Source organism: Cetorhinus maximus, chromosome 9 (genome assembly GCF_964194155.1).
Source record: "Cetorhinus maximus chromosome 9, sCetMax3.hap1.1, whole genome shotgun sequence".
Lineage (NCBI taxonomy): Eukaryota > Metazoa > Chordata > Chondrichthyes > Lamniformes > Cetorhinidae > Cetorhinus > Cetorhinus maximus.
This window is the reverse complement of record NC_135887.1, coordinates 49237278-49253487: the sequence shown is the minus strand read 5'-3', so window position 1 is coordinate 49253487 and position 16210 is coordinate 49237278. Positions and strand designations below refer to the sequence as shown.

The 16210-nt window shown below is 43.1% G+C and overlaps 1 protein-coding gene across 1 annotated transcript in view; it reads left to right on the top strand.

Moving 5' to 3' along the window:
* The window catches only part of srrm3 (serine/arginine repetitive matrix 3), an 854108-nt gene extending 840288 nt beyond the window's left edge, over window positions 1-13820 (top strand). Inside the window, exon 17 of the mRNA XM_078548703.1 lies at window positions 11849-13820. Coding sequence (XP_078404829.1) covers window positions 11849-12068 — 220 coding nt within the window. The 3' untranslated portion in view covers window positions 12069-13820. The remainder of the gene's footprint in view (window positions 1-11848) is intronic.
* The last annotated feature ends 2390 nt before the right edge of the window (window positions 13821-16210 follow it).

Here is a 16210-nt window from a genome sequence, read left to right as displayed (position 1 = left end):
TCACCAGTTAGGCAACATAGGAAGGTGAAATTCTATTTTCCAGTCAGTGTAGCATAAAACCATGAAAGGTGTCGAACAGGCATCCAACTCAAACTCACCCAATTCCCATCCAATGTGTTAGGTTAAAATGAGGCCATTGCCTCTCATCTTCATTATCTTAAAAATTTTCATTACCCCAATTTGAAAAAAAAAATTGTGACTAGTGATTTGTTAACAATCACATTGTGAAAATCAACAAGCTTCCTATTAGTTGGTCCAGCAGCTGCTAACGTAGGCAGAGTAGGGCAATAATATATTTCACTGGGGTATTTATTTGATTTGTCCATATTTCTAGAATGTAGAGATTCACACATCATCAAAATTAAAGGGCTGTATGTGGAACAAAGGACATCCCACATGGACATCATCTGAGTCTGGTGCAGATCTGGCGTTGTATAAAAATGAATCATTGCTTCTTCGCTAACAGCAGCCTACAGTGAACAACACAGCCAACTAACAGATTGTGGTCTTGCACTTTGGGACTGCAAGTTGAAGAAGGGCTGCTCACTGGTGAATATGTCATCAAATTCCTGAGAACTCACAATTGAAAACATAACTGATAAAAGTAATCCTGCATTTTACTGAACATGTCCCCACCACACTTGTTATTCCAAGCAAGAGGGTGTTTTCTCTGTCTCATATGAAGTACTCCATTACCATCTTGTACTTGTAGCAATCTGGCCTACTGACAACAAGAGAGTTCAAGAATCAGCAAATGCTGCAAACCCAGCTCACATTTAGTAGCAGTCCACCTGATATATCATTTTAAGGATGCTTCAGCCCATTTGTGCTTATGCCTCGCAGTACTGTACTGCCAGTGCCAGAATGTTAGGAAGCAATCAGCAAGGCTTCTATTTGAACTGAGGACCAAAATTAATAATACAAATGCTGTGAGCAGGGTTTTTAAACTGCAAATGTGTCCAGCATAGTTTGAGTTGCTGTTCTCATTGCAGAACGTATATTGGGATATCCCAGTGGAGTTTGTCCTTCCAGTGTGACAGACAGACTTCTCAGTCAACTTGGTAAGTCACTGGAATTGTCCACCATTCCCAATGAGCAGACCTTAATTTTCTTGTGTAATCTAACATGTCTACTAATCAACGTTCTGTTCTATTCACCTCTTATAGACCTGAGGTACATGACCTTTTCAGAAGGACATAACAGGCTCGCAACTAATCATTTTCTTGGCTTGGAAGTTGAAGCAATGGCAAACTTAACCTATGTTTTCTCAATAATAAGAAATAGCTTTTAATGAGCTCCTCTCTCACAGTGGTACAGTGTTTCAGTGTTCTCCATACAGGATTAAAACAGAACTCATTCCTCAATTGTTTACTGATGTCAATATTTTTGATTGGATATAATTAACTGGGTGCAGTATAAATGTTAATATTCTTGCTACTTTTGTGAATTTGCAATGAGTTTTCACAAAACAAGACATAGGTCGATGGCTTTGAAAGGTGGGGTGAGGAATTTGAAGGGGTGGCAAGTTACCACGGCAATAAGATTTGTGGAGAACACTGGCACTAATGTGATGTAGGCTGCAGTTTATCCTGGTCTCACTACATTTATGTTAATCTATTTCTGATAATTTGATGATTCTGCCTAGTTTGTAAAACCATCTAGTTAAAGGTTTTGTTAATCTGACAATCGAGCTTCTGAAATCATTTTTCAGACTGCATCCTTCATGTTAAAAGAATTCTTAAACTAATAGTGATTTTAGTCACACTGTATCTGTGCAAACACTGTTACCTCCACTGAAATGCATTTAGAAGCAATTCAATTCTTTAATTTTTTTCTCCATAAATTGTGTGTAGAGTTTTGGGAGGCATTTTAACCGTGCTCCCTTTACACACTGGAGTTTAATCTGTTGTTTCAAAGTTCAATCCAGTCTTTTGGTGAGTCTGACATGAGCCAGTTGTTTGAAAACAGAGTCTGTCCCTATCGAGAACTGATCAAAGGTTTAAATATGAAAACATTTATCATTTGCGGCCCACCTCCACTGATTTTACACATTGCACCAAGAGCAGTCCTTTTTCCAGTTTTCTCCCATCCTCTTTGGAAAGTGGTGGCTTACACTGGGTATTGATTCCATAGATACCAACAGGACTCTGGGTCAGATAGTTGGAAATCTGAAACAAAAACAGAAAATGCTGGAAACGCTCAGCAGGCCTCGTAGCATCTGTGGCGAGAGTTAACCTTTCAGGTCGATAACCTTGCATCAGAACTGGGAAAAATTAGAAATGTATCAGGTTTGAAGTAGGTCAAATGGGGGAAACCGAGAAACGAACATAAGGGAAAGTCTGTGATAGGGCAGAATGCAGGAGACATTGAATGACAAATAAGTAGGTGAGGCAGAGCCTAAAGGAGTGGCAATGTGACAAGTAAAAAAACAAAAGATGTGTCCAATGGAGGTGTGAATGAAATAGTGAAACAGCTGCAAAAACAAGAACAAGAGAAAACCGAGATTAAGCCGAAAAATTAAAATTCTGTGTCTGATAGGTAGAATTCTGATTCATGTAATTGGAATTCTTATTCAGGTGGTTGGAATTCTGAGTCAGATGTTCAATTTCTGTGACAAATAATTGGAATTCCCAGTCAAATCACTGGAATTCTGCATCAATTGGAATTCTGTCAGATAACTGGAATTCAGGGTTAGATCTGGTATGGTAGCATTGTGTTTATGTTACTAGACTAATAGTTAGGAGGCTTGCATCAAGGGCTGAATTTTCCCCCCGTCGGGGGCGAAGTTGAAGGGCAGGCACGCACAGGCGCACTTCCGATTGGTGCCCCCAATCAGGGACGTGGCGCCATTTTACATGAGTGGGCCAATTAAAGCCCAGTGTGACGTCCGCATAGCAGCGCTATGCGCTCCCTGTGCAGGTGGAGGGGGAATCCCAAAATCGAGAGTGCGCTCTTTGGCGCATGGGCACGAAAGAGCTCACTCATCTCCCTGAGGCTAAGTGCAGCCTCAGGGAGATCAGCTCTAAATGTCAAAAACCTAAAATAGAAAAATAAAATTTCCCTAAAATGCCCCCTCATGTGACAATGTCACATGAGTTGGGACATGTCCATAATTTTTACAAAAACTTTATTAAAATTTTTTAAAACCTACATGAAACCTCATCCCGCCTGTGGATGAGGTTTCATGCTTTTTCTAATTCCCAACGGGGCTCCTTGCCTGCCCACCAACCTTAAGGTTGGACGAGCAGGTCCTTTAATTATTTAATTGACTCTGTCAATGGCCTCAATTGGCCATTGACAGGTCAGCGGGCACGCAGCTGATTTCGCTGCACCCCCGCCGACCAGAAAATTTAAATGGGGCACGGTGACATCGGGAGTTCCACCCGACGTCACCGCACGTCATTTTACGCTCACCGACGCATAAAATCCTGCCCTAATGATCTGGAGACATGAGTTTAAATCCCGGGATGGCAGCTGAGGGATTTTAAAACCAATTACTTAACTAAATTTGGAATAAAAGAAGTATTAGTAATGGATAATCATGAAACTATCAGATTTGTCGTAAAAGCACATTTGGTTCATCCTTTAGGGAAGGAAATCTGCTGCTTTGCCCTACATGTGACTCAGATCAACAGCAATGTGGTTGATTCTTAATTGCCCTTGGAAATGGCCTAGTTGTGCCAAACCACTATGACAAACCGTAATAAGAATGAAACCAGACAGAGCATTCGGCAGCGTTAACCTAAGCACAGAAAACGACAAAAGCACACTCAGCCTAGTTGACCCTGCAAAGTTCTCACTAACACCTGGATACTTGTGCCAAAATTGGAAGAACCATTACACAGACTAGCCAAACAACAGTCTGATGTAGTCATACTCACAGAATCATACCTTTCATCCACAATCCCAGACTCCTTCGTCACCTTTCCTGGGTAGGTCCTGTACCACCAACAGGACAGACCCATCAGAGCTGGCGGAACAGTGGTATACAGTTGGGATGGAGTGGGCCAGGGAATCCTGGGCATTGACACCAGATGTCATGAAGTCTCATGGTATCAGGTCAAACATGGGCAAGGAAATTTCCTGCTGATTACCACCTAGTGAACCTAAACAGATCCAGTAGCACAAAATTGGGTATCCATGAGGCGCTATGGGCCACCAGCAGCAGCAGAATTGTATTCCACAACAACCTGTAACTTGATAAGCCAGTATATCCCCCACTCTATCATTAACATCAAGTTGGGGGATCACCCCTGGTTCAATGAGGAATGTAGGAGAATATACCAGGAGCAGCACCAGGCATACCTGAAAATGAGATGCCATTCTAGTGAGGCTACAATAAAGCGCTACATGGATACTAAACAGCGGAAGCAGCATGGTTAAGATAGTGGTCCCACAACTAACGGATCAGATCAAAGTTCTGTTGTCCTGAATGGTGGTGGATAATTTATGATTGGTGCAGATCAATCATTTCAGCCCAAGGATATAATTGCAGGAGTTCCTCAGAGCAGTGTCCTAGGCCCAACATCTCAGCTGCTTCATCAATGACGTTCCATCCATCAAAAGATTAGAAGTGGGGTTATTTGATGATAGCACAGTGTTTAGTTCCATTCACAACTCGTCAGATAATGAAGCAATCCATGCCTGCATGCAGCAAGACCTGGACAACATTCAGCCCTGGGCTGATAAATGGCAAGTAACATTCGTGCCATACAAGTGCCAGGCAATGACCATCTCCAACAAGGTAGAGCCCTAACCACTTCTCCTTGATATTCAATAGCTATACCATCATCATCCTGGGGGACACTGTTGACCAGAAACTCAACTGGACCAGTCATATAAATACTGTGGCGACAAGAGCACGTCAGAGGCTGAGTATTCTGTGGAAGCAAATCACATTTTAATTCCCCAAAATCTTTCCAACATCTATAAAGGCACAAGTCACTGTGGATGTACACTGCATTTTTTACTTTATTCATTCATGGGTTGTGGGTGTTACTGGCTAGGCCAGCATTTATTGCCCATCCCTAATTGCCCTCGAGAAGGCGGTGGTGAGCCGCCTTCTTGAACCGCTGCAGTCCGTGTTGTGTGGGTACACCCACAGTGCTGTTAGGGAGGGAGCTCCAGGATTTTGACCCAGCAACAATGAAGGAACGGCGATATATTTCCAAATCAGGATGGTGAATGGCTTGGAGGGGAAGTTCCAGGTGATAGCGTTCCCATGTGTCTGCTGTCCTTGTCCTTCTAGATGGTAGTGATCATGAGTTTGGCTGTCTAAGAAGCCAAGTTCCTGCGGTGCATCTTGTAGATGGTACACACTGCTGCTACTGTGCGTCAGTGGTGGAGAGAATGAATGTTTGTGGATGGGGTGTCAATCAAGCAGGCTGCTTTTTCCTGGATGGGGCCAAGCTTCTTGTTGGAGCTGCACTCATCCAGGCAAGTGGAGAGTATTCCATCACTCGTGACCTGTGCCTTGTGGATGGTGGACAGGCTTTGGGAAGTCAGGAGGTGAGTTACTCGCCACAGGATTCCTAGCCTCTGACCTGCTATTGTGGCCACCATATTTATATGGCTAGTCCAGTTCAGTTTATGGTCAATGGTAACCCCCAAGATGTTGATAGTGGGGGATTCAGCGATGGTAATGCCATTGAATGTCAAGGGGCAATGGTTAGATTCTGTTATTGGAGGTGGTCATTGCCTGGCTCTTGTGTGGCACAAATGTTACAGCACTTTTCAGCCCAAGCCTGGATATTGTCCAGGTCTTGCTGCATTTGGACATGGACTGCTTCAGTGTCTGAGAAATTGCGAATGGTGTTGAACATTGTGCAATCATCAGCGAACATCCCCACTTCTGACATTTTGATGGAAGGTCATTGATGAAGCAGCTGATGATGATTGGGCCTAGGACACTGCCCTGAGGAACTCCTGTAGTGATGTCCTGGAACGGAGATGATTGACCTCCAACAACCACAACCATCTTCCTTTGTGCTAGGTTTGACTCCAACCAGTGAAGAGCTTTCCCCCTGAATCCCATTGACTCCAGTTTTGCTAGGGCTCCCTGATTCCACACTGGCAAGTTCTGGAGCACAAGTCTTCAGTACTATTGCCTGAATATTGTCAGGGCCCATAGCCTTAGCACTATTCTTCAGGACTTCAGCCTTTTCTTGATATCACGTTGACAGAATCGAATTGGCTGAAGACTGGCATCTGTGATGCTGGGGACCTCCAGAGGAGGCCCAAGATAGATCATCCTCTTGGCACTTCTGGCTGAAGATTGTTGCAAATGCTTCAGCCTTATCTTTTGCATTAATGTGTTGGGTCCCTCTATCATTGAGGATGGGGATATTTGTGGAGCCTCCTCCTCCATTGAGTCGTTTAATTGTCCACCACCATTCATGACTGGTTGAGGCAGGACTACAGAGCTTAGGTCTGATCTGTTGATTGTGAAATTGCTTAGCTCTTTCAATCACTTGCTGCTTATGCTGTTTGGCACACAAGTAACCATGTGTTGTAGCATCACTAGGTTGACACCTCATTTTTAGGTATTCCTGGTGCTGCTTCTGGCATGCCCTCCTGCACTCTTCATTGTACCACGATTGATCCCCTGGCCTGATGGTAATGGTAGAGTGGGGGATATGCCAGGCCATGAACTTACAGATTGTGTTCGAGTACAGTTCTGCTGCTCATGGTGGCACCGCACAGATGTCCAGTTTTGAGCTGCTAGATTAATCTATCGCATTTAGTATGGTGGTAGTGCCACACAACACAATGAAAGGTATTCTCAATGTGAAGACTGGACTTTGTCTACACAAGAATTGCGTGGTGGTCACTCCTATCAATACTGTCATGGACAGGTGCATCTGCAGCAGGTAAGTTGGTGAGGATGAGGTCAAGTATGTTTTTCCCTCGTTAGTCCATCAGCATCTGCCGCAGACCCAGTCTAGCAGCTATGTACTTTAGGACTCCGCCAGCTCGGTCAGTAGTGGTGCTACTGCACCATTCTTGGTGATGGACATTGAAGTTCCCCCATCCAAAGTACATTCTGCACCCTTGCCACCCTCAGTGCTTCCTCCAAGTGGTGTTAAACATGGAGGAGTACTGATTCATTAGCTGAGGGGAATGGTACGTGGTAATCAGCAGGAGGTTTCCTTGTCCATGTTTGACCTGGTGTCATGAGACTTTATGGGTTCCAGCGTCGATGTTGAGGACTCTCAGGGCAACTCCCTCCTGACTGTAAATCACTGTGCCGCCACCTCTGCTGGGTCTGTCCTGCCAGTGGGACAGGGCATACCCAGAGATGGTGATGGTGGTGTCTGGGACATTATCTGTAAGGTGTGATTCCATGAATATGACTATGTCAGACTATTGCTTGACTAGTCTGTGAGACAGCTCTCCCAATTTTGGCCCAAACCCACAGTTGTTAGTAAGGAAGATCACATGGACTGCAGCGGTTCAAGAAGGCAGCTCACCACCACCTTCTCAAGGACAATTAGGGATGGGCAATAAACGCTGGCCCAGCCATTGACACCCACACCCTGTGAAAGAATTTTTTAAAAGTGTGATGGAATACTCTCCGCTTGCCTGGATGAGTGCAGCTCCAACAACACTCAAGAAGCTTGACACCTTCCAGGACAAAGCAGCCTGCTTGATTGGTCAACACCTTAAACATTAAGATAAAAGCAAAAAACTGCAGATGCTGGAAATCCAAAACAAAATCAAAAATACCTGGAGAAACTCAGCAGGTCTGACAGCATCTGCGGAGAGGAACACAGTTAACGTTTCGAGTCCGTATGACTCTTCAACGGTTCTGACTCGAAATGTTAACTGTGTTCCTCTCCGCAGATGCTGTCAGACCTGCTGAGTTTTTCCAGGTATTTTTGTTTTTGTTTTACCTTAAACATTAATTCCTTCCACCACTGACGCACAGTGGCAGCAATGTGTACCATCTACAAGATGCAATGAAGCAATTCCCCAAGGCTCCTTTAACAGCACCTTCCAAACCCACAATCTCTGCTGCCTAGGGTGGAAGGGGCAATAGGCGCAAGGAAAAACCATCACCTCCAAGTTCCCCTCCAAGTCACAGACCATCCTGACTTGGAAATAAATGCTGTTCCTTCATTGTCGCTGGGTCAAAATCCTGGAACTCCCTTAATAACACTGTGGGTGTATCTACACCACATGAACTGCAGTGTTTCAAGAAAGTGGCTGACCACCACCTTCTCATTATGGATGGGCAATAAATGCCAGTGATGCACATATCCCATGAACAAATAAAAACAAAACTCACTGCAATTCTGGTCAGACCATTATAATTCAGAGTTAGGAACACGATATCGCCACCTGGATTTTAGCCTGGCGGCGAGTTCTGTGTGGGGGTTCAGGAGGTCGGGAATCCCGTAAGAACAGCTTTCCCAAATGACCTGCAGAATTTACTGTTTGACAGATGGGAGGCCCTTCAGAAAGGAAGCCTTTTTATAATAATTTGTAGGGTGCGAGAAACACTGGCAAGGCCAGCTTTTACTACCCATCCCAAATTGCCTTTGAGAAGGTGGTGGTGAGCTGCCTTCTTGAACCGCTGCAGTCCATGTGATGTAGGTACACACCCAGAGTTAAGGAGGGAGTTCCAGGATTTTGACCCAGGGACAGTGAAGGAACGGTTTCACAGTGCTGGAACCTAAGAGAACAGTTAAGCGTATTGGAGTGAGAGAAATCGAGGGGCAGGTCCTGATTAAGATGGTGTGGTTCCATGGAGGTCAGAAGAGTCTGATGGTGGTCAGGGGATTTAGACACATGGTGGGGTATTAACGATTTGTGGGGCCTGGAGGAAGCAGTTTCTAGCCCAGGAGCAATGGGGGAAAGGCACCTATCTCATGGATTCAGCCCCGTTGCCTCTTTAAAGCTGCCAAATTTGATAAGGATGAGTAAAAGTCGACTGGGCGGGATTAAAAAATAGAATGGCTTTTAAAATAAAGGCATGCAGCCTCATTATAATATTCAAATAATTAACTCACTTCCCGTGAGCAGATTGGTCTTCACTCACCATCCTGCCTCTGATAACACAGAAGTGGGCGGGTCTTGTTTCTGCCCGAGACTTTTTACATTTTAATCTCTGGCACGATCCCAACACGCCCGTTTTTAAGAAATTGAGATTGAAGCCTCGGTGTAAGACGTTAGAATTCTGGGTTCAATTATTGGAATTCCGCCGGATTCTTGGAATTCTCTATCAGGTAATTGGAATTCTGTGACAGGTCATTGAAATTGTATTTCAAATAGTGCTCACAATATTTCAGAAAAGCACATGCAGCCTATTATCCAGAAGAGTCATTTTCCACTTTATTTCTGACGAACGTATTTCTGCGGAGTAATTATCAGCATGTGGAACATAACATCCGCTGAATTTGACCTCAGGCTGCCCCCCTCCTCCCATTAGTTGAACACATTAGCGGAACTGAAATATAATTTTTAATCCCCTCGAGAGGGTTTGATTTATTAGACGCGGATTTAAGTTTTACATGAAGATCTGTCTTCAGTTAATTTGAGTTTAAATCCTTATTCTATGGTGTCCACGTGATCTGGCTCATCATGGGATGCTTTTGAGCAGACCCAGCCATTTCAAAATAAAAATAAAAATACCTGGAAAAACTCAGCAGGTCTGGCAGCATCTGCGGAGAGGAACACAGTTAACGTTTCGAGTCTAACCCTAATGCAGTATGACTCTTCAACAGAACCCATTTCAGACACAGTTCATGGGTCAGAGCCACTGTTTGCACGGTAAAGAAATCATTTGCCTAAAATGCTTCCTCTTAAGGCAAAGCTGTCCCACTAAGATTCTGAAGATAATATTGACCGTGCTAAATGGGTGAATGTGCTTAGCCGTGAACGCATAGCAATTCGCTCCCTCAAAAACTCCTGTGATACCCAGGAATTCTATTCGGAAGTATGGAAAGAGGAAAGATCCTTCAGCCACGAACCTGCTCCTTCCATTGGCCTAAATACAATCAACCTACAGTACAAGAACATAAACATTCAAGGTTCTTGTTAGATTGGGCTAGCGCCACTGGATTCCCCAAACATGGGTTCATGCAGCCAACTGCTATCCAAGGTGGCTTGTAGCAGCCACTACAATGGGTCTTCCAGCCAGTCAGATTTATGAAGTTCTGGCTGCTTTGTTTGCATCTGGCTTCCCAAGGCCCACATTTAGAGAACAAGTGCCACTAGTTCACATCTCAAACCATCGCCTTTAAAAAGACTGCATAAATAAACCACAGAAGGCCTGACAAGATCTGTTATTATGAGCTAGTTTTTGGCAAATGTGCCTATAGCTCTTTGTATGTAAAGCCATATGTTTAATACTATGGCCGTTTATTAGTGGGGCTATTAAGTTTAGAGGAACATGTATTCTAATCTCATTAATTAGATGCTAATAGTGTGTGTCATCTTAAAAGTATATTTTAAAACATTAAACATGGTTGAATGGTCACCATAGTTTACTTTGGCAGAACAAGCCTCTCTAATCCCCACACAAACAGATTGTAACTGAGAAGTTTATTTCTAGTTACAGTGCCAGCCCTGTTTTACCTAATGCACCACTTTACAAAGAGCCAAAACTTATAAAAAGAAATATTATCCCACTTAATATGCCATATGAGAATTAATCTAATACCAAAACATTTTTGAAACGTTTGCAAAATGAGATCAAATTGAGACCGTTCAAATGTTAAGAAACCTTCCTAGTAGATTCCTGAATGTTCCAGTAGATTCCTGACTTCTGCTGTATGGTCCTGCCCCCTTTCCCAACCTCCCCCTCCCTAATCTTTTTGGGGAAATGAGTCACTGTTTTTCCAAGATGATAATGTTGCCCTTTTATGGTGCCTGAACTCGTTGGGATTTACTGCTTCCCTGCTGTACAAAAAATTGTCATGTGGACATAGAGAGCAATGAAAGACTTTTGTTTAGCCTTTTAAAAGAGGGTTTCAATTTTCTTGCCTGAACGGCAATACTAGAATGCAGTTAGTTGTATTATTAGTAATATTTATACACCACTTTTAAACATAGATGAACGTGCAAAGGCGCTTCAAAGAGGCGCGGGCTAAGGAAAGGCAGATCACACGTCCTGTTATATTGAATCGTACAGCACAACAGGAGGCCACTCAGCCCGTTGTGTCTACTGCAGCACTTCAAATGAGCTGTCCAGTTAGTCCTACTCTCCCGCTCTTTCCCTATAGCGCTGCACTTATTTCCTTTTCACGTTCTGAAAATATCCAATACCGCTTCAAAAGAGACTGTTTTCTCTGCTTCCCCCACTCTTCTCAGGAAGCGCATATTCTAGATTAGAACACCTCCCTTTAAAGTTCAAGTTCTAGTTCTTTTGACGCGAGAGGGGTCGGCCAGATTACTAAATAATCAGACTTGCTCAAAAGACTGGATACCCCAATACTGACCAACTCCAGACCGAGTGGATATGGTAACAAAGGTTTATATTCGTTTGCACCCAGGTGAATTTGATCATGATACATCCTTCTTGCATTCCTATTAACATTCCTGAATAATATCCTTACAACTCAAAGAAAAAACCATGATGGGGCACATTTCCCTGAAGGTGAACCTGTGACTATTTAGGCCTGAATACAGGATAATCGGGGAGGGACATATTTCCTCTCTGCTCAAGTTTCCTCTGTAAACAATTCAAAAGCCCCAGGTGCCTGAACAGGAAAATCTGCCTCTTGTGTTTGTGAGGCACGAGAGACTGAACGCTTTTATCGCCTTTGCTCACTGTGTACGGTGTTATCTAACCCAGATTCATTCCTGTCTCCCTCCCCTGTCTGTTTTCGGTGTCCTGCTCATTCAGTGCACGTAAGCGGCCCATCCCATACTACAGGCCCAGCCCATCATCGCCCAGCTCCCTCAGCAGTTACACTTCCTACAGCAGGAGCCGAAGCCGCAGCTATGACAGCTACAGCTCATACAGCCGGAGCCGGTCTCGCAGCCCGAGCAGGAGCCGGAGCCGGACTCGCAGTCGGACCGCCAGCTACGACAGTCGGAGCAGCTCGGAAAGTACAGGCTTTTAGAGGGATTACAAAAAAAAAACACACAGACACAAATAAAACTGACACTCACAATGTAAACATCAGACTTATTTCCAAAATAGGAGATGTGAAACTGCAAGTAACGGCAGTCCCAATAGGCCACTGCAACCAGATTTGTGTTATAACAAGTATATATTTATATCAAGATAGCCTTGTAGGTCTTGACATTCTTAAGTTCTTAGACCGAGGCTTGCACATCATTCAGCACTGACATAGGAACGGACAAAACAGATTTTGCAGTCTTCACACTGCCTCCATGCTGTGTTTCTCCATTCAACATCATTCAGGAGTTTAAAACTATTTGCCTGGTGCTGGGATTTAAATGGAAAACTTTTTTCTAAAAAAAAATCTGCAAACCTCTGCAAAAGAATTCTTCCATGAAGTCAACTGAACCAAAATTCAGCAACTTCTTCCAAACAGAAGACATGCAGCTATTTGAATACACAATTTTTTTCTGGCTGACTGGAATTTGCATTGATCAAATCTTCCGGAGTTACTGCGCTGATACTTGTCAAAGAGCCACTGGACAAAATCACCAGAAGAAGTGGATGCGGGCAGGCATGGAAACTTTCTTGGTCCCGTTCAGCAAGCGCCAGCTACAAACTGCACTCCTTCCTCGGATTCCACCACTGATCTTGTAATGTGAGGGAAACAGTTTTAAGCCACTGCTTTGGTTGCAAAAATGGAAAACTATGCACTGTAAATACAATACAATTAGCACATGGGTGGATGGGGGCGGAGGGGGAAGTGTCGTTCCAAGAGTTCAAGGGGAATTGTATAACACATGCTGTACTAAAGCAACAAATTATGTAGAGTTGTATTCATGCCTCTAGTTGCTTTCTACTAGATGCTAGTTGAGGCCTGTTCAAACAGCAATGTTGAGATCGTCTCATAAATATACAAGCTGTTTACATGTTGTGCACATAAAACAACCATCCTCCATTGAATAACTTTCCCATTCTCTCTCCTAATCCTTTTTAAGGTTTAGCTTTAACGGAGTGTGTTGCCACGGCCGCCGAATGCCGTCTTGTTACAGCCGTGATGCATATTTTGTTTAAACAGATCTGCTTAGGCTTAGGCCAACCAAGTAAGGCTTCTCAGTGATGAGTGAGCAGCCTGGAAACCGGTCACTCTGCCCTCACCCTGTCTGTTAAAGCCATTCAACATCTTGCATAGAGTTGGCTTGGAAGGTGTACAACACCATTGGGTTACTGATTTTATATTGGTGACTCTACTGGAAGACATCAAAGAATTGCATAGTGACTCCATAAAAACAATTTGGAGAGACTGAAGAGAGTATAAGACGGAGCCAGAAGTAGACAGGCAATTCTGTAGTTGCTTGAAGCTATGAGAAAGGGGCATGAGTTTCCAGAACCACATTAAGCATTTGGAAAAGTTCAAATTTAGTTATTCAAAATGTAGCCTTTAATGTGGAAGACTCTTCTACAGTTTGGGAGCTGCCACCTTGGAACGGTAATTATGATATTCACTGTCTTTCCACACACTAACCCATTTTAAGGGTTAGCCCAGTGCCCCTTTCTTTACCTGAGTTGTCAAGGATTGATTGGGAAGTGACATACAAACGTTTATTTATATCCTCATTTTGCAATGTCCTGTAGATGTGGCTCTTGCCAGTTGCTTCTGTTGCATTTAAAGAGCCATTCATGATTTGCAAACCCTACAATTTGTAACTTATTTCCAGTATAAAGAACTGAAGGAGTGAATCAAAAGGTACAATCCAAGAAACAAAATAATACAGGGTGAAAAATGTAACAAGGATTCATTTGTCACAAGAGATTGTGTGTGATGTCTCATTGCAATCCTAGTATTGAACAGGCTACAACAATGTACAGTGAATCAAAAACAGAAAATGCTGGAAAAACTCAGCATCTGTGGAGAGAGAAACAAAGTTAACGTTTCGAGTCCACATGACCCTTCTTCAAGAAGGGTCATACAGACTCGAAACATTAACTCTGTTTCTCTCTCCACAGATGCTGTCAGACCTGTTGAGTTTTTCCAACATTTTCTGTTTCAGATTTCTAGCATCCACAGTATTTGTTTTTATCTTAATGTACAGTGAATGCTAAGTTTAACAATTGTGAAGCAGGAGTTTAAGATCTGATACAGATCCATCTTTAATTGGGATTTTTACAATCAATGACAAGCTAAGAAAGATCTCTTATTTAGCAGATTACTTTAAACTGGCCTCATTTTGTTGATCTTTGCCATAATTACTGAGATTTTATCCCCTTTGGGAACAGGGCCCTAGACAGGAAGACAGTGACCTAGAATTGGTTCATTAATTTGTTTTCATTTTCAAAGTATCCCCACTTTCCCCTCCCATAAAAAGCAACACCTAATGCAATTAAATGGCATCATTCCTCCAATTGGAGAAGAGTTGAATAGATATTTATACACCTTCCATGGATGGCTCCAGTGACTGACTCATTCAGCTATTTCGGCAATGGCCTTTCTAACAAAATGAGACAATGGCATTATCCAGCAATGAACAGCCAATCCAAATTTTAAAATGAGCTTACGGATGCATTTTTCACCTGTTACTTTAACCTGGCTAGCAACCACTTAAATGGACATCTTCACCCAATTCTCTTGTAATCCTTCCCTAAACCCCACCACTTCTCTCTTCCACCTTTAAAAGCCTTTCCAAAACCTATCTTTCTCATCAAACTTTAGGTCATCTCTCTTAACTCCCCACCATGACACATCATCTGGTTTCCTTCACCTATTCCTTTTTTTTTTAGTGTTCTTCCCTCCTTCCCCGCCTAAAGCATCTTCAGACATTTTCTAGGTTTATATGAAAAAGTCACTAGGAGCAATCTTTAGTTTCCAAACTCTAAATTTGGCAGATTTGACTTTAGTGAAGGAAAAATAAATTGCCTCAGTTTGAAACATTTTATACAAGAGATGTCTAGTCAACCCTGTTAGAAAATGGTATCAACCTGTGTGTAGGGTGGGGGGGGGGGGAATCACTTGCCCAGTTTGTGTGCCTATGAGGCTCTCAAAATCATGCAAAACTCCTGTTTCCAATCTCAAGTACAACAGTAAGCTGCAGCAACTGTCAATAACATAAAAATGTTCAATGACTTGTTTTTTTAAAGTCCTTTATTTGGTACATCTCGATGCCACATCTTGGTATAACCCACAAACACTTTCTAAATGGATACATAGTCCCAAATCTGTAATCGACCAGAAAGGTTCAAAGAATAAGGGTAGAAGTGCAGGCATAGACAGACAGTTTATTCAGATGTAACCTTTCAGTCTTCTCTAAATACCCAAGTATCATCAAGTTAGATTTAAAGTATGGTACATACAGTGCGCTAATAATCCTGGGCTACCCTACATTGCTCAACTTATTGCATGCTCAATTGAGATTATAATGATGGTTGGCTAGTTAGATCAAGTAGTTTCTGTTGAATGCACCTTCCTGTACTCTTGGTAGTAACGGTGGTGGTTTTGGCATGGTCACCAATATCCACACCACATCACCCCTCCCCGCCGGCCCCCCAGCCCCTGAGTCTCCTTTCTCCAGGGTCGTTTGTGATCCAGTGTCAGAATAGCCTAATGGAGGAGATGAGTGGATACAATGCTTCAAATGTCCGTGGCAATTCCGTACAATCTTCTTGACGAATCGTTAGCTATCTCGGACTAAGTGGATGAATTGAGGTGATACCTGAAGGCCCTAGGACAGCTGCTTATCATTCATACATACACATTTTAGACAGCTATGGCCTTGTTACTCAAACTTTCCTAAAAAAAAAGTCCAAAAATTTACAGCTGCTGTATAACTTTTGCTACCCATTGAAATGCAAATGTAGAAAAAATCACAGTAAAACATGCACAACACAGTAGTTAGGGGGAAACTTCCCATTGGCAGAAGGATCGTGAACCAGAGGGCACAGATTTAAGATAATTGGCAAAGGAAGAAAAAGCAATGTGAGGAGAATCTTTTTCACACAGCGAGTGGTTAGGGTCTGGAATGCCCTGCCTGAGAGTGTGGTGGAGGCAGATTCAATTGGGGCATTCATGAGGGAATCTGCAGGGTTATGGGGAGAAGGCAGGAGAATGGCAGTAGGTGAAATGCTCATTCAGAGAGCCGGTGCAGA